This window comes from Falco naumanni, chromosome 7, assembly GCF_017639655.2.
Source record: "Falco naumanni isolate bFalNau1 chromosome 7, bFalNau1.pat, whole genome shotgun sequence".
Taxonomy (NCBI): domain Eukaryota; kingdom Metazoa; phylum Chordata; class Aves; order Falconiformes; family Falconidae; genus Falco; species Falco naumanni.
Genome location: NC_054060.1, coordinates 20,615,545 through 20,638,748, shown reverse-complemented (window position 1 = coordinate 20,638,748; position 23,204 = coordinate 20,615,545). Strand labels below are relative to the sequence as shown.

Below are 23,204 nucleotides of genomic sequence, written 5' to 3'. Positions count from 1 at the left end.
AAGTGTTCTCTACACTTCACTGTGGGTATACCCACTTCCTTCTTCCAAGAGAAAAAGTGAAATGAAAAATTGACAGTTCTTTTGCTGAAGTGGCCAGTAAATTGATGCAACTCCAAGTGTTTAGCATTTTTTTTTTTATTTCCAGTGTCAGCAGCTCCAAAAGAGGAAGTTTAGACTCTTTAGAACTTTGTCTTTCTTACCCAGGGTTTGGTTTTGATTTGATTTTCCTAGTGTGGGGAGGACCTAATTTTTGGTCCTCCATTTGAGATTTTATATCCTGTGCTTCGGAGATCCTCAACACTTTCCTTCATGTGCATACAATTAATGACCCCTGAATTTTCCATGAGAGACAGAGTTCTTAAAACTGCTGGAAGAGAAAAGCATACTTAATTGTTGAGCTGAAGAGCCATTTTTGGAAAGCTGGGGTGTGAGACTGAATTTGGATTTAAGCTCATACTTTGTCAAAAAATAGTGCATTATGCTGAGCTTGCTTGAACAAGAACTGATTTTGTAGAATGGTAATTGCTTTTACTTGCAATCCACTTCTGAGATTGGAATCGAGGTCTGCAATGATGATGAGTTCTGTCTACACCTATATATGCAATGTTCTTCCTACATTATTTAAACCCTAATTTTCCCAATCATGGCTTTTCTCCCTTCAGGATCCTGCTTCATTGTCAGTACTTCCCTTCAGTTACTTCCATGCTGGTACCTGTAGTAATGGCCTGTCCTCCCTATCCCTTTAAGAAATGGGATACTTTTACCTTCCATTTGCACTGCACACATAAGAGGAGATTGCTTATTCAAAGGTGAAGACTCCCTTTAGTATCTTGCTGTTCTTGAGGATGCTGTCTACCTGTCTTTTCCATTTGCATGTTACCACTCTCTCCAGTTGCATGTCAAGTCTGAAAAATGGTTTGATACCTGTAAGATACGCAGCACTATTCTTCAGGAATAGATGCATTCATACCAAATTAGAAATCATAGTGGAACCTGTTCATAGTGAATTCAGGTTTGTTAAAGCTCATTGACACTGCAGAGGAATTCATTAAATACTAATTAATTGCAAATCAACCTGTGCAATTATACATGCAGTAGAGATCTACTTACAGTATGGTATCAAGTGATGTTTTCAGTACAGTAGGGTTCTACTGTACTTATCCAAGATGGGTGACCTGTAATTAAGCATGCAAGAAACGGTTCTCTGAATAAACCATTAAGCTGCCAGTGCATGCTCTGTTACGTGTTCTTCATAGTTTTATTGCTATTGGCATTCACTGTGGCAAACAGCAAAAGCAAGTGAGAACTTTAACTATTAGCGTGTCCTCTCAATACTTTTTCTGTGCATGGTGCAATTGTCAAGTAAGCTGTTAAAAAGTGATGGGAACATTTTTTCTTCCTTTCTTCCCAGGATGATGAGCCTCCCACCAAAGGGAAGAAGAAGAAAAAGAAAAAGGAGGAAGAGATTGATATTGACGTGGATGACCCAGAAGTCAGCCGCTTTCAATATCCCTTTCATGAACTGATGGTATGGGCCGTGCTGATGAAACGGCAAAAGATGGCACTCTTCCTTTGGCAGCGAGGGGAGGAAACCATGGCCAAGGCACTTGTGGCCTGTAAACTGTACAAGTCTATGGCCCATGAGTCTTCTGAGAGCGAGCTCGTGGATGACATCTCTCAGGATCTGGACAACAACTCAAAGTTAGTAGATGCAGAGCAGACTTCGTGTCTACTTGATATAGGGGTGGTTTGACCTGCTGAGAAGCTTTACTTGTAGTAAAGTACAATTTACCTCTAGAACGTAGGTTCACAGGACACCATTTGGAGCTGATTTATCAAAGTAAACAAGCCAAAATGTGATCTCAGAATCTAAAGGAAACACTAGCAACAAGACTTGCATTTTTTCTGACAAAACATATTCTTCCTTTAGCTTGTCTCTCTGCAAAACTAGCTAGTTTTATTTCACAAAGTTATTTTCAGGATATACTCACATAAATTAAGGGGTATCTGATTATATATCTAACCTGACCCTAAGATGTTATTGGTCTAAGCTTATTCTCTCTGGTCAATAAAAACTTTGGTAGACTGTCCCAAATCAAGCTTGAGACTCAGTTCTTATACGTGTGTGGGAAAACATGTGAAGGGAATTAAAACACAAAATTCCCTGTGAAGGGAATTAAAACCCCAAATACAAGCAAAAACTGATACCTAAAATAAACCTCACTGGACTTACCTTGCATTTTCCAGAGATTTTGGCCAGCTGGCTGTTGAACTCTTAGATCAGTCCTATAAGCATGACGAGCAGATTGCCATGAAACTACTGACCTATGAACTAAAAAACTGGAGCAATTCCACCTGCCTGAAATTGGCTGTGGCAGCTAAACACAGGGACTTCATTGCTCATACATGCAGCCAGATGCTCTTAACAGATATGTGGATGGGGCGACTACGCATGCGGAAAAACCCAGGCCTTAAGGTATTTCTGTTGTGCAGTTGTTGTTAAATATATGGCTTGTTGCATGTAACATTCTACATAGCATATGTATAGAACAAATTGACTTACTAATCATAGATGTTTTAAGAACATACCTGTTTTAAAGCTGATTTTTTTTTTGGACTCCAAATTCAGGATATCTAAGGAACATTACCCCATGACAAAGGAGAATATAAATCCATAAAAGGCTTATCATGACTGGAATCTGAGAGCAAAGTTGTGGCTTTCAATGAGTGATGAGATCTGTTCATTGAAAACATACCTTTGCTTAAAAATTAGTTGTATACAAGCAAGATAATCTCCATTAGGAGTTCACGCAATAGGATTACAGAACATGAACCAGACGTGGACACGTGGTTTTTACATTGCTTAATATGGTGCTGGAAGAGACAGAGTCGAGACTCAGTGCTGAAAAGAATGAAACCTGTGCAATGGCATTGTGTGAAACTATGATTTTTATTTCCCTCTTCTGTGATTTGATGATATGGTCTTTCTTACTGATTTTGTATTTCCTGATTGGTGAATCTGCCAAAAAAGTACTAATGTGAGACTGATCCAAAGGGGAAATATAAGTGAGCCAATGTTAGGGAAGCAGAGTAGTGTTTGCTTTTGTGTGTTTTCATATGAATATAATATTTTCTATGTTATATTATGCAGTAGCCCATTTTGGAGGCCCATCATGATGGTGCCGCCTTCAGTCTCACCTCCCTGTTTCCTTAAATCCCCCCTTACTGACAAAGTGCATGCCTATCTTCCCAGATCATACTCCCAAGCTTGCTGACATACACATTGCACTCTCTCTGTCATTATCAATTTACTTCCACTTTCTCATGTCTCCCTCTTAAACCCGTTTAAAATCTTCAGGCAAGTGTCCTGCCTTTCAAATTGCATCATGGTATGTCCTAAATCTGTTTATGGATTTCCTTTCTTTTCTCCAAAGGAGTCATCAGTCTGCTATCATTCTAGTTTCATTACCTGCATTCTTTTCTTTGCTCCTTTTCTGTACTTTGGCAACTCAGGCTTGTGTGTCTGTATCTCAGCAATATCGTATAGCAGAACTCTCCTAGTGCTGTCTGCAAAACTTCTCTTACCTTTCACAAGTTTTTTGACTATTAGAACTGATTAATAGTAGGTGACCAAAGTAAGTATAAACTCCAGAAACAAACCTGAAGCCCTCTTCCAACCACCATTATGTCCATTCCATGGAATTTCTCTGCACAGCTCTAATTCTGTAGCACAATTTCTTAATTGCAGTGTATTTGTGGAGATGGGAAGCCTTCCATGGTGCCATCTTTCCATATAAGACCTTATTGCCAATGTTTCATAAGTATTACCTGCTCATTTTTGTAGGTCTTAGGATAGCAGAGTACCTTGAATACTATACAAAAGAAAATATTGTTTATGAGGTTCGCCTTGTTATGAAGTCTATCAATGTAAACAAATATTGCCATCTCAGCTGAATTCTTTCTTATTGTACAGGTTATAACAGGGATTCTCTTCCCTCCCACCATCCTTTTCCTAGAGTTTCGGAGTTATGATGATTATTCTTACCAGACATCAAGAGAAAATGAGGAAAGCAAAGAAAAGGAGGAGGAAAATGCGGTCAGTAATGGAGATTATAATGAAGTTCTAGTATCTCAAGAGTGCTAAGTTTTCTAACCTCTCTGATTATGCTGTAGGTCACTCAGGTTAAAATCTCAGCTGCCTCTGTGGGATAAAAAACAGTGAAGAGTTTTGGGAATGTATAGGCTGGATTCTCAGGGCATGTAAATTATCTATGTAGTTGCACAGATTTATGGAATTTGTGGCTTTTTATTTTTTAAAAAGAGCTCTGTTGCTCAGAAGAGGTATCGTGTAGTTGACAGTTGGGTGGGGCTGTAGTTGAGGAAAAGCTACTATTTTAACTGTTGAATATTGATGAAAACTGACAACTTTGGTCTTCCAGGATGCAAATGCAGATACGAGTTCCCGAAAAGGAGATGAAGAGAATGGAAAAAAAAACCAAAAGAGCCTTCCAATCGGAACAAAGATCTATGAATTCTATAATGCACCTATTGTCAAATTTTGGTTCTACACAGTAAGTCATGATGACTAAACCAATAGTGGTCATTTTTCTCACACCTGTGAAACTTAAATGATTCCGATGTAAAAATAATAATCAAGTAATAAATGAATACATAGTACTGGTTTTCGTGGAATCTGATGAATAAATCACTCCCTTTATTCAGAGAAAAATGCTTAAGACGATGGAACAAAATTAATAACTGAAGCTTATGCTGTCAGCCTCTAAAAGTCCTGCATGCTTTAAAGGATGCCCTGTCTGGGTCATCATAGGTGCAGCTCAGTGTGAGCTCCACAATCCAGACGGGGCTGGATTCTCTTGTTTTCTAAAGGCTCTGACTCCTGTTCTGGTTGAAATGTACTTTAGGACCCAAGAAGTAGTGCCATAGTATCAGTGCTTGCCACTGCTCCATTGAGAGTTAGGCTCGGTCAGATGAGTGTAACCTAGATGGAAACACAGACGCCAGTCCGCTAAAGAATTCATAGGTACTTTTATTTAAATAATTAAAGCCAATCTCAACTATAATATTTATTTTTTACAAGCATCTGATTTTCTCTTTAGTGCATCAAGAATTGTCTGGTGCTAAACTGTTTTAATAAAGCAGAAAAAGTATTCATGCTACGGCCCACAAATTTTTTGTGTGCCCTGTAAAAAGGATACTGGTTTCTTTTTTATTCAAAGTTAGGACTTCCAGTATGTCGTATTACGTAGGTTTTTAGTTGTAGCACATCATAATCACAAAACACTATCCTGATCCCTTTCTGCTGCCTGTATTAATAATTCAAAAGCAAAATTCCTATTCACTTTCAAAAAAAGTATCCAACATGGTTTCACAGTGTCGAGAAATTACATTTTTTGTAGATTAGAAAGCCCCGGGCACAAAGGATCTGATTTGGAGTGCTTTGAAATTGTTATTTTGCTTCTTTCAACAAATGAGAGAATTCAGCTGTCTGGGTCATGTGTTCCACAGCATCTGTCAGCCCTTCAGCTGCTGGAGGCCCGAGGTCTCGGCCCCTGGGCCTGGGAGCTGTAGGAAGGGCACTGCAGCAGGCTCGCTTCCTTCACAGAAGAAAGTCTTTTTTTCTTGTGCAAGTAAGAGTCTTCAGCAGCTGAATCTTTCATGCGCAGCTCCAGCCTATGTGTCTGTACACGTCGGTATGACTGTCACAGTTTGGGTGGGCTTCACTTTCATGCGTTTTGCAGGCAAACCTACCGTTCATGTAGATGGGTTTAAGTAACAAGTGTAGGAAGAGGTGTTGTAGGGACTGATATATGAAGTAAGAGTATATTCTGCCTAGATGGTCTCAACCATATTACAGGGTGGAGAAAAGCAAATGGTCTGTGTTGCTCCTTATTTCCCCTACCCCTCCAGGCAGGTGCTGCTCATAGCCCCACCTCCCCTTTCTGCTTTAGACCTGTTTTGAGATGGTGGGTAAACATTTCACACTGAATATCTCATTTTTCAGAACACTCAGTTTTCTCCCTGGAAAATCTGTTGGTTGAATATTGCTTTGTTTCCCCCCTGCCCTTCCACCCTGCCCCTCCCTGCCTCAAAGTCATTGAATCCATTTTGGTTTCTTAACTCTGGACTTCCAAGGTCCTCAGAGTTTCTAGTTGGCTGGTTACCAAAGACTGCTCTGAGGCATGGAGACACCAGCATCACCGTTTTGACATTTACACCAGCGGTTATAGAAAACTGAGTGATAGCTCTTTTGACTTACACTAATAGTCCACAACTTCGTAATGGAAGTGAGCGTGGACTGATTTGTGTGTGTGTGAGTCATCTCCGTAAGTGAGTGCTGCCTAACTGTGGAAGGATCCTGGGATCCGTCACCTAAATTCTATAAAAGATTTTTTTTTTTTTTTTGTCAGATATCATACCTTGGTTACTTGATGTTATTTAATTATATCATCTTGGTACGGATGGAACGGTGGCCATCAGTCCAGGAATGGATTGTCATCTCCTACATTGTGACGTTGGCTTTAGAGAAAATAAGAGAGGTAAAGTCTGATCATACCAACATCTCATAACCCTTAAAATGAAGCTCGCTCTTGGAGGTAATAATGGAACGGACTTGTGCAGAGGGTTGAGAAGCCATACATGAGAAAGAAGATTCTCACAGGGCGAGAGTCCCAAAATGCCCATCACTGGAGATGATTTCATTTATAACCCATTTCTATACATTAAAACTTCTCTTATTGGGAAAAAGGTCAGGCAAAAGTGCCCTGAGGTCGGTAGTCAAAAGGAATGCTGTCATTCTCTTATGTGTGTTTCCAAGAAAGGGCAGGGCCATACCCCGTGAAGGAAGTCTCAGCAGATACTGGCTTCTTATTACTGCTGCAGTCCTTGATGAGAACTGCAGGCAGAGAATTGTTTTGGGGAATTAGCCAGGAGTAGGATCTGGCTGATCTCATTACTTTTGCATGAGGAAGATAAAGCATAGAAACGTCTCCTGTATTCCCATGCTGTAGTGTGGTTTGCACTTAGCCTGTCCTCTGATTCATAATTCCTACATCTCATACGAACTGTATTTGGAGATAAATATGGATGCAAAGTCAGTAAGCCAGATCTCCTGGTTTGATTAAAACCTACAACAAAAAAAGGGCTTAATAAAGCCAAAACAGAAACAAAGATGAAAAGGAAGTCTAGAGGAGGGCCATGAAAATGATCAGAGGGCTGAAACAGCTCTGCTGTGCAGACAGGCTGAGAGAGTTGAGGTTGTTCAGCCTGGGGAAGAGAAGGCTCCGGGAAGACCTCGCTGCAGCCTTTCAATATGTAAAGGGGGCTTATAAGAAAGAGAGAGACCTTCTACGAAGGCCTGTAGTGACAGGACAAGGGGCAGCTGTTTTAAATAGAAAGAAGGTAGGTTTCGATTGGACATAAGGAAGACATTTTTTCTGATGAGGGTGGTAAGGCCCTGGCACAGGCTGCCCAGAGAAGCTGCGGATGCCACATCCCTGAAGTGCTCAGGGCCACATTGGACGGGGCTTTGAGCAACCTGGCCTAGTGAAAGATGTCTTTGCCCATGGCAGGGCAGTTGGGCTAGATAATATTTATAGGTCACTTCCAACCCAAACCATTCTATGTTTCCATGAAAAACAAAGTTTGCCTGCTAGTAACCCAAAATACTGCTGCTTGAGGCAAATTTTGCTGGCAGTGAAGGGGGTCTCAGACACCTGTTGAATGTGACAAGATTGGTCTTTTTTCATAACCGTTACTTCAAAAATGTAACTTGGAGTTTTTCCTAATGATCTCTTTGTTGTTTTGTTTGATGGGGTTTTTTTTATTTATTTCAGATTCTGATGTCAGAGCCTGGCAAGCTGAGCCAAAAAGTGAAAGTTTGGCTCCAGGAATACTGGAATATTACTGACCTGGTGGCTATTTCAGTATTTATGATAGGAGCAATTCTTCGCCTACAGAACCAGCCTTACATGGGTTACGGAAGAGTGATTTACTGTGTAGATATCATTTTCTGGTACATCAGAGTACTAGATATCTTTGGTGTGAACAAATACCTGGGACCTTACGTCATGATGATTGGAAAGATGGTTAGTGCCTAAATTGCTGTAAATTATGTATTTCAGAACTTCATGGGAAACTCAGTTCAGTTCTGATTTTAGAAAGGGGTTTTCTGTCTGCGTAGGACACTGAATAAAGTCTGTGAAAAAGTTGCCATGTGAATTTTGCACACACACACACAATATGCAATACTCTTGCTAATAACTGCTTGATTGAGAGGGAATCTTTTTTCTTTCTTTTCTGCTGATACACCAGGGTCATCCACCAAACCCATCACTTGTGGACAGCAATATTTATATCATCTCTTTGCAACCAAAGAAGAGGTCTATGCTGAAAGCACAGCATAGTGCACTTGATGCAAAAGAGCATAGGGATAGCAAAGGCTTTAGCGTTTAAAATATTTTAAAATGTAAATCTAGTATTTAAATTACTGGTTTTACTGCATTTTTATGTGTGCTTAGTTCATGAGCTACAGTAGTAGTTAAAGGATAATACCAAAATTATCCAGAGGAATGTGTTTGTTTTCTTTACGCTTTCTTGTTTACTTTAATGCATGCTGGCAAACAGACATGCTGATGCTACTGTGCTACCTGGTGATGATAAGAGCCTCTGTATGGTCTCTCTGTGCAGATGATTGACATGCTATATTTTGTGGTCATCATGCTGGTGGTTCTGATGAGTTTTGGAGTAGCCCGCCAAGCTATTCTGCACCCAGATGAAGAGCCTTCTTGGAGACTAGCTCGCAACATCTTCTATATGCCCTACTGGATGATCTATGGAGAGGTGTTCGCAGACCAGATAGACCGTAAGAGTAGAATTCATAGTAAGAGTCTGTTTCCTGTTTCTGAGGCAGATGATCAGATCCAAATTAATGATTGCTTTTAATTTGGAAATAGTGTTTTGTCTTTATGATTATATTGGTTTTGTTGTTTTCTTGTGACAGACTCCAGAGACTAAACGATTTTCTGTTCCCCACCTGCATGTCCTCTCAGCCTAGATTCAAATTCAGTTAATACTGAAAGCAGTATAGTCTGGAATACTCTCCCGTCCGAGAGTATAACAGTATTAAGTGTTCTGTTTATTTGCAGGGATCAACAGAGATCGTTCTGAAATGTTCATTTGAACCAATGTTTTACTGTTCTAACAGAAGCAGAAAAAAAAAAATACTACCTTGCACAAGAGATGAAAATACACATATCCTTTCATCTCTAACTCCCTACATAGGCTATGAGCTAATACATTTTTACTCCCATTGATACATCTGTCTACTTTCCAGAAGAGTTTCTATTTCATTAAATACTCATGTTCTTTTCTACACCTGTGGAGAAACAAAAAATGAAGACTCTGCTTGATTAGCTTTGGGTGTGGAAATAGCCTGTCTTATACAAAAGCTGCACAGTTTAAAAAAATAACTGTCAGTATTTTAGAAGAGATGGAAACTGACACGTCGTTACTGCTAGTTTTGTGTTAACATTTGACATTTTTTCAGATAATCAAACATGCAGCTTGCCTCCTCTAGTGTGTATCACGTAGTTTACACTTTATCTGAAATAATATAAGCTGCTACTTCAGCATTGTGTATGTGTTATTTCAACCATCTGCATATATTGATAAGTAGTAAAGTGGAAGGCTGAAGAAATTGTGAGGTCTAAGTTCAAAAATGGTAAAGATCCATCATCATGAGAAACTTCTATACCAAATGTCCTTAAAGTGTACTTTAATTGCTTAGAAAGGAATAAAATGTCACTAGTCAGTTTCTGACCAGTGTACACTGCTGAAAAGATCACATCATCTTCCTTTTCCTTATGAATGCTTGTCTCATTATTGTAACTTACGGTACAATAAATTACTCTTGACAAATAAAAGGTCAAGCCAGTCATTTATTGTCCGATATTGCAGTTCCAGTGCACCTGTGAGCTAGGATAAGCTCAGGATCTCTCAAGTGTGTTATTTCTCCCATGGGGAGGAGCAGACTGTAACCGGGTATCCCTTACATTTGTGGGTCATAATGTGCATTCAAATCCTACTTCACTTTGAACAAAGGATGTTTTGCAGCGTAGACAGTTTGATTTCTTTACAAATTTAAACTCACACCTTACCAACAATACTGATCTCTTCAGTGTAAGTGGTGTCCCAGATTTCTGTCATGCTTCAGTCATTTCTCAGTTATATATTCGTCATCCTTTGAATTAGACATCTTTCTTCAGGGTGAAAGATTTTGGAGGAAAAAAGTTCGGGCTTTCCAGTTACACAGGTGCAGTCCAGCTACTTGCTCCACTAACCTTCCCAGGTCAGAAGCTTTGCTGTGTCAGTAGCTTAAACATAAGCTAGCTCGGAAATCTGTGGTTTTGTTGTTGGTTTAGTGTTGCAATAGAAGTGGCTACGCAAGGAGTTCTACTGGTATAATTACACTGCATTACAATTATTCTGTAAATTTCTTATGTCTAGAAATCTATGGACTGACTTCTGAAGATATTTTCCTTTTCAGTAAGAAATTTTCACTCTGATCTTTCCATGGTTCTCTGTAAACACACCACAAAAGCAACCTCAGAAGTCATTGGGGAGTGATTGCTATGGGCAGTCTAACCTGGCTCTGTGTCAGGTGCTTATGGGTAGTTTTGCCAAGGCCCACGAGTGTAAACAATTTATGGAAAAAGTATTACATCAAATTTTCCATCTGAAAGAAGGTAGCTGGACTTTTGTCAATAGCTTCACTGAGGATAGGATGTCACCTAAAGATGAAGAATCACAAATCACACAATTGCTGAGGTTGGAAGGCACCTTTGGAGATCACCTAGTTGAACTACCCTGCTCAACGCAGGGTAATTAGAGCAGGTTGCTCAGCGACTGTCCAGTCAGGGGTTTAATATCTTGAAGGATGAAGACTGTGCAGCCTCTCTGGACAACCTGGTTTAAATGGAATTTCCCGTATTTGTATCTTTGCCCACTGCCTCTTCTCCTTTCACTGGATACCACTGAGAAGAGTCTGGCTCTGTCTTCTTTACTCCCACCCACCACCAGGTATTTATAACATTGGTAAGATCTCTCTTGACCCTTGTCTTCTCCAGGATAAATTATCACAGCTCTCTCAGCTTTGCCTTATTTCTCAGGTGCTCCGATCACCCTAATAATCATTGTGGCTCTTTACTGGAGTCTTTCCAGTATGTTCATGCCTGATTTCCATGGGGGAGGCCAGAACTAGACACAGCAGTCCAGATGTGGTTTCACTAGAGCTGAGTTAGAGGTGAATAACCACCTCCTTTAACTTGCTGGTAACACTGTTCCTAATGCAACCCAGGATGCTCTTGTCTCGTTCCCTGCATTTAGAAGATGTCCGTGAGCAAGAAGTTAGTGGCATCCAGTACTCAATAGCAACATATTCTTAAACGATACAGCAGCCTGGCTGAGCTTCTTTCAATAGTGCAGTTTGTCTTACAATCACCGTTTAAGGGTTGGCAAGCAAGTATCCATACTGGTAGTCAAAATGGGCTTTAATGATACTGTATGCTGCAATAACATCAGAACCGTGACTATTAACAGAAACATAGCTAGTCACTAGAGATAGCTGGCAGACTCAAAGCCCTGATGGTTCAGGGAGGGGGCAGGGGGAGGGAGAGTGAGTGAAAAATGAGGAGGAAATGTTTCCATAGCAGCTAAAAGAATGATTTTGTGTGATAATTTTGACTCGTTTTGTATTTGTGGTGACCTCCAGTTTTGTTTACTTGCCTGAAATATTGTGTATATTTAGATCATCTGCCAGAAGCATTTTGTGATTAATATCATGAATTCACTGTCACATGTAACATTTGGGGAAAACAACATGAAAAGGAAATTGCAGAATGCAGTGCATTTCTAACAAAGACATTGTTTCTAAGCATATGTCTCTACTGTTCTGACATATGAGTTGCTTATCTTTTCTTGGTGAAAAAAACTGTATTTTGAATTGTCTTTTTTTGTGTTTTTTTTTCTTTCTTTATTATTCTGTTGTTTTCTTTCTTTCTCTCCCTGCCTCCTTTTCTATTAATTCCTTTGGAATGCTGTTCAGTCTATGCCATGGAAATTAATCGTAAGTCTCTGTGGAGAGCTGATTATCTCATTATGTCCATTAATCTTCCTCCTCAATAGATACTGATATCTAGATACTGATATTTTAATTGTAGAGCTCATCCAATATTCAGGTGTGAATCTTGTTTTTCTACTGTAATAGTTTCATTTGAAAAAAGAAGAGGAAAAATATTTTAATACAGATTGCAGATCCGAAGTTTTAAATGAGTTTACATGGTTGCTATGACTTGTTTGTAGCACATTGACAATACAATACTTTTTAAAAATTATGATGCATCACTGTAATGGTAAAACTAATTCCCTTTGATTATCTAGATACAATGTTAGTGTTTCTGTGGCAGTACTTTCATTGGTCCTTGTGAATAATATTCTGATTTGCTTGACTTGCCTGTTATACTTTATTTATGATGAACAGGAAAAACATAGGCCTAATGGCTGAAAAGCAAATAAAATGTATTTTATTAATCATAATCTAAAGATCTCTTTCAGTGCACAGTAGATAAGATTAATCTGTTTTCAAATAATTTGAAGTATTTCTCAGGTGAGATTGAAGCACTGTGTTTTTGGCAAAATGCTTAAACTGGTTTGTCTATTCACATAAACTAAATCCGTAATGAACTCATTGGCAGATCACTGTCAGACTTAGTACTTACTAAGATTTCAGCTAAGAACCTGTGGTTGATAAACAATTTACCTGCTACTAAACAGTTCTGAAAGTTAGCCTTGTATTTGAAATCAGATACACTGGCATTGCACTTACAGACGGGACAACTCCAAGGTGGCTCTCACCCCAAGACAACCTGTGCATTCTTAGGTTACTTCAGGCAATTATTTTATATCAGTTTGATCAATACTCTCATTTTTGATCTCATTCTCACCAGTCTGTTTTGCTGTTACCGCATCATTTTCATTTCATGTATTTGTCTCTTTGGTCTGAAATATTACCTAAACCTCAGAACTATTGTGAAAAATAAGGGAAACATAAATTGGCCTGGAAGTGGCGGCAGGGCCACCTGTTAGTGACATCAACAGCACCAGATGGAAAAGTAATAGCGGTGGGTCCACCTGGGGAGCACGGTCAGGGCCAGAGGCAGAAGGGCCACCCGAGGGCCACCCGGGGCCGGGCTGAGGCGTGCTGCCGTGGCCCAGGCAGGGCAGGCGGGCACAGGCACTGTGGGTTACCCCCAGGCGAAGCTGGGGATCGTCAAGGCCTCTGCAGCCCTGTAAAGGTTTTAGTTATGCTCAGCAATCTGGGACCACTAACTACATTCTTTTATATCTTTGGCAAGGAATGCACACAAGTTTAGTTAGAGATTTATTTTTTTTTAATTCCACTATTAATATATACATATGCCTATTAAGATCTTGTCCTAGACTATTAGTATGAGAAAAAGAAAAGCAATATGAATTTAAAGAGAAAGCTACACTGTACAGTAAACTTGGAGCTGCCTCTCCGTTGACTATTATGGGAACTTATTTTTGTATGCCGTAGTTGGAAGCAGAATTTGAAGTAGAAGTTATACATACTTGCTACTGAAAATAAACTGACAATTTGTTTAGCCTGGCAAATTTTACGCATGTGTCATCATTAAATAAATGTGAATACTGTTTTCAAGGATTGAGCAATTTGTGAAAAATACTTTTTCTGGTTTTTTTTCAGCTCCTTGTGGGGACAATCTTTACGATGATGATGGTAAACGCCTCCCTCCATGTATACCAGGGGCCTGGCTCACTCCTGCTATTATGGCCTGTTACCTCTTGGTAGCAAATATCCTGTTGGTAAACCTACTGATTGCTGTCTTCAAGTACGTAAACGTTCTTATTGCAGAGTTAAAGTTTCTGTGAGAGCCCATCAACCAATTTTGCGAGGGTTTGCATCCGCACTCAGAATCTAATTACTCTCTGAACATGACTGGCAAATACTTGGAATAGTAGGAAAGAGCAGAGGAAAGGTTGCTTTGAATTTGCCAGGAATTGCAGTAATCCATGTGAGAGGATCTGGCTACTTCTAATGACCATCTAGTGGACACTGACAGGCCTCAAGATTGCTCTGGAAAGATGAAAACCAGAATCCATGAAACCTGCTACAAACATGATGTAAGCCCATGTAACCACTAGCAAACATGATTCTGCGATACAACTGCAGAATGAAAATCTGAACATCAAAAGCAGGTGGCATGGCCACCATCACTATGTCATCTGGCTTCCTTTTCTTTTTTGTTTTGCTTTTCAGTTAGAAAAATAAATTAGGGCTTTGCAGAGTTCTGAAATGACCCAGAAAAGGAGCCTATGCTGCCTTGAAGCAAGAGAAGGGATGCCTACATGTTGCCAAGATCTGTGGCCAGTCCAAGCAATGTGCACATTCTTAATGTTATTCCACGAATCTATATTTAGACTTCTCTAGAGTAAAACTAAATAAATTTCTGCTGTTTGTTCTTTGTACCCAGTTATGTCGCATGCTTTTCCTGTCATGACCTAGGGATTAAAAAAAAAATAAAAATTGCAGCATCTGCTTGCTAGTAAGACTTTCTGAACACACCACCTGAGAAAAGCAGGTGATCCATTTCTGATGCCCATAAACATGTAGTGTTGGAGGGCTTGTTGGCATAGGTAGCTGGTGTCACAATCACAAAAACAGTTAATCATGTGCCCAGAATTCTACAGCTCACAAAGCCTGTCTTTCATTTGATGTATGTAGCTTAAAAGGTCACGAATTTTTAAGTGCTGAAATGCCAGTCACATCGCTAGGGGGAAGGGGAAGGATCTTACAATGGTAGCTATTATTGGCTGAAGGACCAAGGAATCAGCAGTTTGGGAAGTAGGTCATGCTGTTAACTCCTGCCATTCCAGCATGGTTGCAAGGGGGTGAGATCTAGCTGGGGAATTCCTGCTATGCAGGAGACACAGAATGAAGGTAGATTGTCATTTATCATTGGTAAATTAATCTCATGTACTTAGCCAAAAGAAACCAAAAGCTCAAGAATTCTCTGGTTTCAGAGATGTTTTAGCTGGTTTTCTGAATGTAGATATTCTAAAGCACAGAAAGTTAAAGAAGCGGACAAAAAATATAAAAAAGGAAGTGCCGATATCATAGTCATCATCACAGAAATGGAGTGAGCTGATTAAGCATACTTTAAAATAGCTTGAAAAGCTTTAGCTAAGACAGCACTTCAAGTCTGCTTTCTTTTAGTTGATATTTCATAACCTTGACTATTATCTCTGGATTGGATGCTATAACTTACACTCCTCCATATCCACTGAATTACAAAATAAAACATCTTTGTAGCACGCCTTATTTTGTGTAGAAGTGAGGAGGCCACGGCTTCCAAGAACACATTCCTTTACAAGAATATGCAGCATGTTTTCAACTCAGAAGTTTGAGTGAATAAAGTTTGGATTTAGGACATTTTCTGAAAACTTGAAGTCTTCTATGTAGGTCAGCCTGATTAGCATATTAAAGGCAAACTATGTGAAGCTTCTGGGTTTAGCATACAAAATACCTTTCATGGATTTAATACTTTGGGTAATATCAAATACTGGCATGTGTTAAAAGAAATACTTTATAACCAAGCACCAAAATACCCATTATGTGATTCATAAATTGTGCAAGTTTCTTTTCTAACTTTTCTAACGCTAACACATAAAGGACTTTATACAATAGGAGCAAATTGCTAACAGAAGGACTGTTCTGGGTGGTGCTTAAGGGATGCAGAGCACCTTCTGCTTGGCTACCCTGAGTTCAAGTTAATCATCAGTTCAGCAAGTTCAGCAGCATCAACAAAGAGCTGGACCAAGCAAGTCATGTGGCCTCATGTTGTTATTTAGCTGCTACTTTGCTCAACATAGTACTTGCTCAATGTTAAGTAAACTTAGGGTCCTGATAGAAACTGTACCAATGTTCCCTTTCAGCAATACCTTCTTTGAGGTAAAATCAATATCCAACCAAGTCTGGAAATTCCAGCGGTACCAGCTGATCATGACGTTCCATGACAGACCTGTCCTCCCACCACCAATGATTATCTTCAGCCACATCTACATAATCATCAAGCGAATCTGCTGCCGCTGCAGGAAGGGTGAAGGAGACCAGGATGAGCGTGACAGGGGACTAAGTATGCCATAAATCTTCTATAAATTGAGCTCTTTGCACCATATTAGCAGAAAGCAGCAGCTTTTCTAATGCTGAACGATTTTGTTCATGATGGCTGTCCAGTGTATTTGCAGAAGATGGTATGGGACAAAATTGATATCAAATTAACAGCTTTTGAGCTCTGTGGGCTCCTGAGAATATGCAGTGCTGGGCTGCTAGGGAAGACCTTCTTTAACATGCTTTCTTAAAACAGTGAGGTGGCATCTACTTAATCCAGATTTACCAAATTCTAGTGAAGTTTGTATGGCAGGAAGGGCAAATAGGAAACTGAGATGAAGGGATCACAGTTTCAAGCTCTGTGACTGTGAGCAATCTGTGTCTGAGAGTATCCCCACTTTTATTTCTTCATGCTAGAGATTTCTCTGTCGTTTTACAGGCGAACTGTGAGGATTCTATTTCTAACATACTCTGTTGATTATTATTTTCATTGTTTGGCTCATTGACATAATCAGATGCTCACAATTATTGCTGTATTTCTGCATCACATAGGAAACATATTTCTGTACAATATGCTTCTGAGTTAAAAAAGGGAAAAAAGTAAATGTAGCACTCCCTCCAAATACCAAAAGACAAATTCAAATAAAGGATGAAATGTTCCCAAGAGCTTATATTTCCCTTGGATTTTCCCTACATGATTATAAATTTTTGAAGCTCTTATCCAAAGAATATCTGGGAAGCAATCTGTTGTATTAGATTGTCTGTTGCCTATAGTTGGCACCCTTTTAAGAACAGTATTTGAATGTAGAAATATCAAACTGACAGAGATTTCCCTAGTCTTCCTAGTCCCTAGTGTAAAATCTAGTCAGTTTGTTCAATGCATAGTGCTGCTGTTAGAAAGTGCAAAGGTCATTGAGGAAATATAGCCCCAAGGGGATGGTCATAAAAGCAGATGACGGCTGTAATGCATTACATTGCCTTCCCAGCTGTGGACATTTTTGGCTAAGTGCTTATTCCCTATTTTCAAAAGTATCGGTTCATTTAGTGCAGGAGTAGAATCTGCAGTATCTGTGTCCCCAAAATAATCTGCTAAATCAGATTTCAACTCACTGCCAGAAGTTCAGAAAAAGGAAATTAATATTTTGTTCATCTGTTTTGCAGAGTTATTTCTGAATGATGAAGAGCTAAAAAAACTATATGAGTTTGAAGAGGAGTGTGTAGAAGAATATTTCCAGGAAAAAGAGGACGAGCAGCAATCATCTAATGATGAACGCATCCGAGTTACCTCTGAAAGGTACCTATTATAAGAAAAAAACCCATACCACTTATCTGGAACAATATTTGCTTTTTTGTGTCTTCATTATAACCAAAGTTGACTCAGAGTACAAAAGATTTAGATCTTGAAGAAAACCACCACCTATTCAGAAGCTGATCCGAATCCTGAGTAAGTATTGGTGCAGGTGTGTCTCTCACGAGAGTGAGCTTTTTGTGGTTCCTACTGGTGTGTCACTAAGGCTGCTGCTTTGGGCAGCTTCGGTGTAAAACTGTTTTTGGTCACGGTGAGTTTTTTCCTTCTCACCTATCTCTTGATCACAGTTATGCTTTTTATCCGTGTGAGCAAATTACTACTTGTTGAGCTTCCAACAGCTCATCCAACCATGAGAAACAAGTCGGAGCTTAATGACAAAAGTGCTGAGGATTCTTCCCTTGGACCTATGGTTTACACTGGGGCCCAGCACTCACAACTGCTGAATTTTAATCTCTGCCACAGATTCTCTTGGAAGCTTTGGACAAGGCATTTAGCTTTTCAGTATGAAGTTCCCCACTTAAAAGAGCAGGAATATTCACATGTAAATCATTAAGCTATTCTGAGGACCAGGTAATGTTTGCATATTGCTGTGTAAGCACGCAGTGATAATGGCAGCAGCACTTTTGTACCAGGTCACTTGGCAGGACTGTTCCCAAAGGCTCTGCCTTTTCTGTTAGGAGTTCTAAGTAAGTGAAAGGATGGGGTCTTTTGTCACTTCCTTGAAATAATGAAAAATTCTCCCTGTAATGAAAATTATACACAGTTTACTCTTTCATGTTATCCTACCTCACGGTATTCTGATGATGAACCGCTCCATGTCTTTATCTATATCTTCCTTTTAACATTTCTTATGAAGTATCTCTGTAAGCCACATAATTCTGTAACAGATTAACATCTTTCTTTTGAAGGGAGGCCCTGAATATCTCACATTAGTATACGTGAAGTTTGAGAATAGAGAAGTAAATGAAATCTGCTACATGTATTCAAGTAGTTTCTATCCCACTATTTATCCATGGCAATTTGTCAAAATCCTGGGTATTGTGGCAGAGAATAAAGCAGGGCTGGTAAGCCTCACTGATTCACTATGGTCTATGGCCACAAAGCAGATTTGCTTATTTCTCATGGCTTCTTGTTCCAGATGCTTTGTCATCTTTTGTGTGTGAGAGCAAAAGAATGTTAATTTAATTTCCACAGTTGATTTACTCGTGTATGATCTTTAAGTCACATTCTAATGCATTACTTCTATGTGCATTCTTCTGGCACCATCGCTTCCATTATGATATAAATGATAAAAGAAAATGGGGGGAAATATTATTTTAATTGAACTAGACAATAATTTCACTCTCTTCAGCTGATACATAATTGAAAGGGATTTCAAGAGCTAAAGTAATCCCATAGACCAGTATATGTTCTCTTTGGTACAGCTACAAAACCTGTTTTACAACATGCCTTGATACTATTTTAGGTCATCCTGTGAGCATGTCATTAGAAAGTATTTTTCATGTAATTAATTGATGCTTCACAGTGAAGGAGGACAACTGAACGTGAAGTGGATGGCACACTCAGCAGTGTTAATAGCAGACTGTCCCTAAGGGTTGCAACTGTTGTACTCTCTTGGCATGTAAATAAGGGCAAAGTTCAAATAGCCCTATGATATCCATACATATGATGTATGGAATGCATAGATAACAAGAAAATGCACATACTTTTGATGTTACATGTAGGAAAAAAGATTGATAGCACCAAATTCTGCCTTACGAAGAAATCAGTAGCTAGGTGCCTCTAATGGGTTACTGCACCATTCCACAGCTTCTGTTCTGTGCTTCCCCTTTTATACCCAACAGAGTTGAAAATATGTCTATGAGGCTAGAAGAAGTGAATGAAAGAGAACATTTTATGAAAGCTTCTCTTCAAACAGTTGACCTTCGACTCTCTCAATTGGAAGAACTATCTGGTCGGATGGTGAACGCTCTTGAGAAGCTGGCAGGTATTGACAAATCTGAGCTGACATATCCACGTTCACGGGCTTCATCCGAGTGTGATGCTGCATATCTCCTAAGGCAAAGCAGTGTTAATAGCTCTGATGGCTACAGCATGTACAGATACCATGTGGGCGGCGATGAGTTAACATATGATGACAGTACCGCTCCTATGTCTCCAGCCATTGGATTGCGTAAAAAAGCCCATTCTATTGGTACCAAAGAAGATGGAGCAGACCCAAGGATGCTGGTTCCAGACCACCACACCGGTCTCCATTATACCTCTAGTACTAATGCAGTCACCACAGCAGATTACAGCAAATCTACATTAGAAATTGCACAGAATGTTTCCAGACCCTATGCTGGTTCAGGTAGTTTGGGGGATGAAAAGCAGGGGATTTTCAAGAGCGATGGAATGATTCCTCAAAGTACAAACCAGGTGGATGCTGTTACAAACAGACAGTCAGTACGAAGATCAGATTTTCAGAATACTCAGTTAAAAGTAGAACGTACCAAGTTAGAGGCAACCATCTCTTATCCCTTGGAGAAATCTAAAGCAATGCGCTATTTTCCTCCTGAAACGTTCAGTGCTTGTCAAACCACTATGATGAAGTCAAGGAGCTTTATATTTGCACAGGGTGGGAAGGTGGTTGGAGGAGTTAACAACTGGACCACAGAGTATAGTACCATCATGGATCGGGTGTGTCCTTCTACGATTGAACAATGGGCCACAGAGTGGAAATATGAAGTTGAACAGCAACTTTCTCAAGAAAAACCTCCAGAATACCCTGGTTTTATCTCTGAAGCAGAAAGGCAAGCAGAGCACACACAGTTACAGACGGACACAGATGATGAGAATTATGTTGATGATGCAGGTATGAGTGCCTCTTACACCTCTATGCCTGCCGCTGTCAAGGCTGAGAAAGAGAATTTACTATCAGTAAAGCCAGAAAGGACTTCCGGGTTCCCATCACTACGGTCAAAGAGTTTGCACAGCCATTCTCGGAAAGCCAAATCTGTAAAGGACAAATTAAACAGACCAGGACATGCCAGCAGCGTAACTAATTTGGTGGTGGCATTTGGCAGTGCAACAGAAGAACAGAAAGCTAGGCAAGAAAATGCATCCACAGAAACGGAATGTTAAAGTGGCTTATGGCCCCTGTTTTACTGACAGTCAAGAAAGCTGCATGAAAGATTGAAAAAAAATATGGATATTTAAATTAATTTCTGAAGAAGAATTTTTCATATATTTATTTATTTATATTTTATATATAATAGATGTATGATCTGTTCTGAAATAAATGCTTGCTGGGTCAGGTGAAAAGGAGATGTTCTCTTCAGGGGCACGTAAAAAGTAGGCACAGTCCACAGATGCCAACGCTACAGATTTTTGTTCCATTTCAACCCCCCTCATAAGCTCATTTACCGGCAAGCTCTTCATAAAGGCTCTTGAAAGAAGGACAATATTATCATGTATTATTTTAGAAAATGTCTTTTTCTTCTTTTTTTATCAGGAGATTTCTTAAATTGGACAAATTTTTAACCAGGTTTAGTTTTTATTCTTACTTATGCAGCTGGTTTCTTTGTGGCCATTGTATTTGTCAAATCAAAACAAAATTTTGGAGGCAAGGCAAAATTATGCAGTCTCCTCTTTCATTTCTGATTTCATGCATGCTTCTTAGCTCTTCTTTCAGAAAGGCACAACATATCAATTTTCATCCACTAAAATAGGTCTGAGTAGCAAAATACAGTTGTGTTTGGAGAAACCTGACCCGGAAAGCCATGTGTAGACATATTCTTGACCTGTCCTTGAACTTCAGTGATACAATCTTGCTTTCAGAATCATGTCTGTCCGTACCCCAAAGCATGCTGACAGCCTTAAACTGTTGAAAAACAGTGATCATTGTTTCAAAATGTTTAGGGGGGTTTTAAGTATATGAGGTATAGAAAGATTTTAACAATGTGAATCCAAGATACGCGTTAGTGTTTTGTATAAATGCGGATGACAGTAGAAGTCCATGCAGAGTAAGAATGTGGCATTTTTTTACATGCCTGCAAGGGAAAACAAAACAAAACAGGCAAGGCGTTCTGATAGGGTGAGATCAAAATGGAGCCCATCTGTGTTTGAATAAATCTACTGTGACGAATTCATTTTTCATTTTGCAGTTTCATTATGATGACACATGAGGAACAAGAAACAGTTTCTAGGAGTCAGTCTAAACAAAAAATAAATTTTCCAGATGCAAAAAGAAATTCCATACATATTCTTGAGTAAATTTCAAAGACAAACGTCAAAGGGGAAAAAAGCCTCTACAGCAAAAGTGTTTTCTATCCCTCAATGGCTGACTGGAAATCCACATCTATAGTTACAGTTTCCCAGCACACCTGTCTCAACAGTGGCATTCTAGAGTACTAGATTTTGATAGTTTTCATCATAATAGTATGATGTTATTTGCCTCATTCTTCTCTGTTACCTTTTAGGAATTTTGTTTTCCCAAATATTCAGCACCTCTCTTTGCAGGGGATGCGTATCATTGAACGGAGAAGAAAATGAGTGAAGGGCATGTTACCTGTTCACAGAATACTGATCAAAAACTTAACTCATTTAACTGCCAGGACTTACTCATATACTATTTTGAAAACTCAGAATTTCTTTCTGTCCCCACCATCAGCACCATAGTATGTAGGTTTCAGTACTGCCATTGATAATGCTGCTTACAACATTTTGAAATGCAGAAGTTGACAGAAGACTACAAATGCATTGATGGCATCAGCTTTTTATTGTTTGTATTATATTTTCATACTCCATCCATACTTATACCTTGAAGCACTATCACTGTACTGAATGATCATGGTAACTGCATAGACATTTCCGAAAGTTCAGTCATCGTTACTCTGGATTTTTGCTAGTTTGGTGTTACTAGCAGGTTTACTGGTTTTACTGTTGTCAGAACAGTGTTGGCATTTTGCTTTTCATGTGGGCTTCTTTTATTGAACTTTAGGGAACTTGGCATTTTGTAAAAATGGAATGACATTTGAAATTGTTTCACTTCCATGTTTACTTCTGTGTTATCATTCCATGCAACTACATAGCCATGTTGTGCGTGTGGTTAAAATAGCCTCCAGTTTGCCAATGCCTTTTTATTGCCTGCACACTCACCCGAAACCGATTCATTAACGAACACAAAGGGACGCGGCTTTTCAGCACTTTGCTTAACAAGCAGTATGCATTGTGGAAGGAAAGACAGTGTGTTGCATACCTCTTGTTACATTGTCTTTATAAAATGTGTGTTAAAATCATGCTCTGTTCGACCAGTTGTGTTTTTTTTATAGTGTTTACATTACAAATGTATCAGACAGCATGTAGATTTCAAACAATTTTTTTTCCTTTGTATTCATTTACTTTGTTTCTGTAAAAATATTTATAAAATACGAAAAAGATGTGAAATGAGTTCAGTATAACAAAATTTTCACTATAATGATATCGAAAGAGTTCACTTCTCTGTCCCTTCTTACACAGTGCATGGGCTGAACAGTTCCTGAGCAAAGCTTCTCTTTTAGCATTTGCCTGTAATTTTCCATGAAGTTCTCTATACAGCAATGACTTTATAAGGCTTGGATGTTTTCTGTGCTCTTGCATAGCATGAACTGAAATGATAACCTCTCTGCCATTAAATGTGAAGTAACTACA

The 23,204-nt window shown here is 39.2% G+C and overlaps 1 protein-coding gene across 10 annotated transcripts in view; it reads left to right on the top strand.

Annotated features, from left to right (window-relative positions):
- TRPM1 (transient receptor potential cation channel subfamily M member 1) overlaps positions 1–23,204 on the top strand; it is a 109,445-nt gene extending 86,241 nt beyond the window's left edge. For 4 of the 10 annotated variants that reach the window (XM_040601083.1, XM_040601082.1, XM_040601077.1 and 1 more), the window contains 12 exons: positions 1,412–1,701; positions 2,248–2,476; positions 3,974–4,096; positions 4,440–4,571; positions 6,429–6,557; positions 7,854–8,105; positions 8,707–8,899; positions 12,122–12,142; positions 13,802–13,946; positions 16,051–16,250; positions 17,387–17,519; positions 19,379–23,204. In XM_040601083.1, the coding sequence (XP_040457017.1) occupies positions 1,412–1,701; positions 2,248–2,476; positions 3,974–4,096; positions 4,440–4,571; positions 6,429–6,557; positions 7,854–8,105; positions 8,707–8,899; positions 12,122–12,142; positions 13,802–13,946; positions 16,051–16,250; positions 17,387–17,519; positions 19,379–20,657 (3,126 nt within the window). In that variant the 3' untranslated portion in view covers positions 20,658–23,204. The remainder of the gene's footprint in view (positions 1–1,411; positions 1,702–2,247; positions 2,477–3,973; positions 4,097–4,439; positions 4,572–6,428; positions 6,558–7,853; positions 8,106–8,706; positions 8,900–12,121; positions 12,143–13,801; positions 13,947–16,050; positions 16,251–17,386; positions 17,520–19,378) is intronic. The other 6 variants (XM_040601079.1, XM_040601075.1, XM_040601084.1 and 3 more) reach the window with 3 other exon arrangements.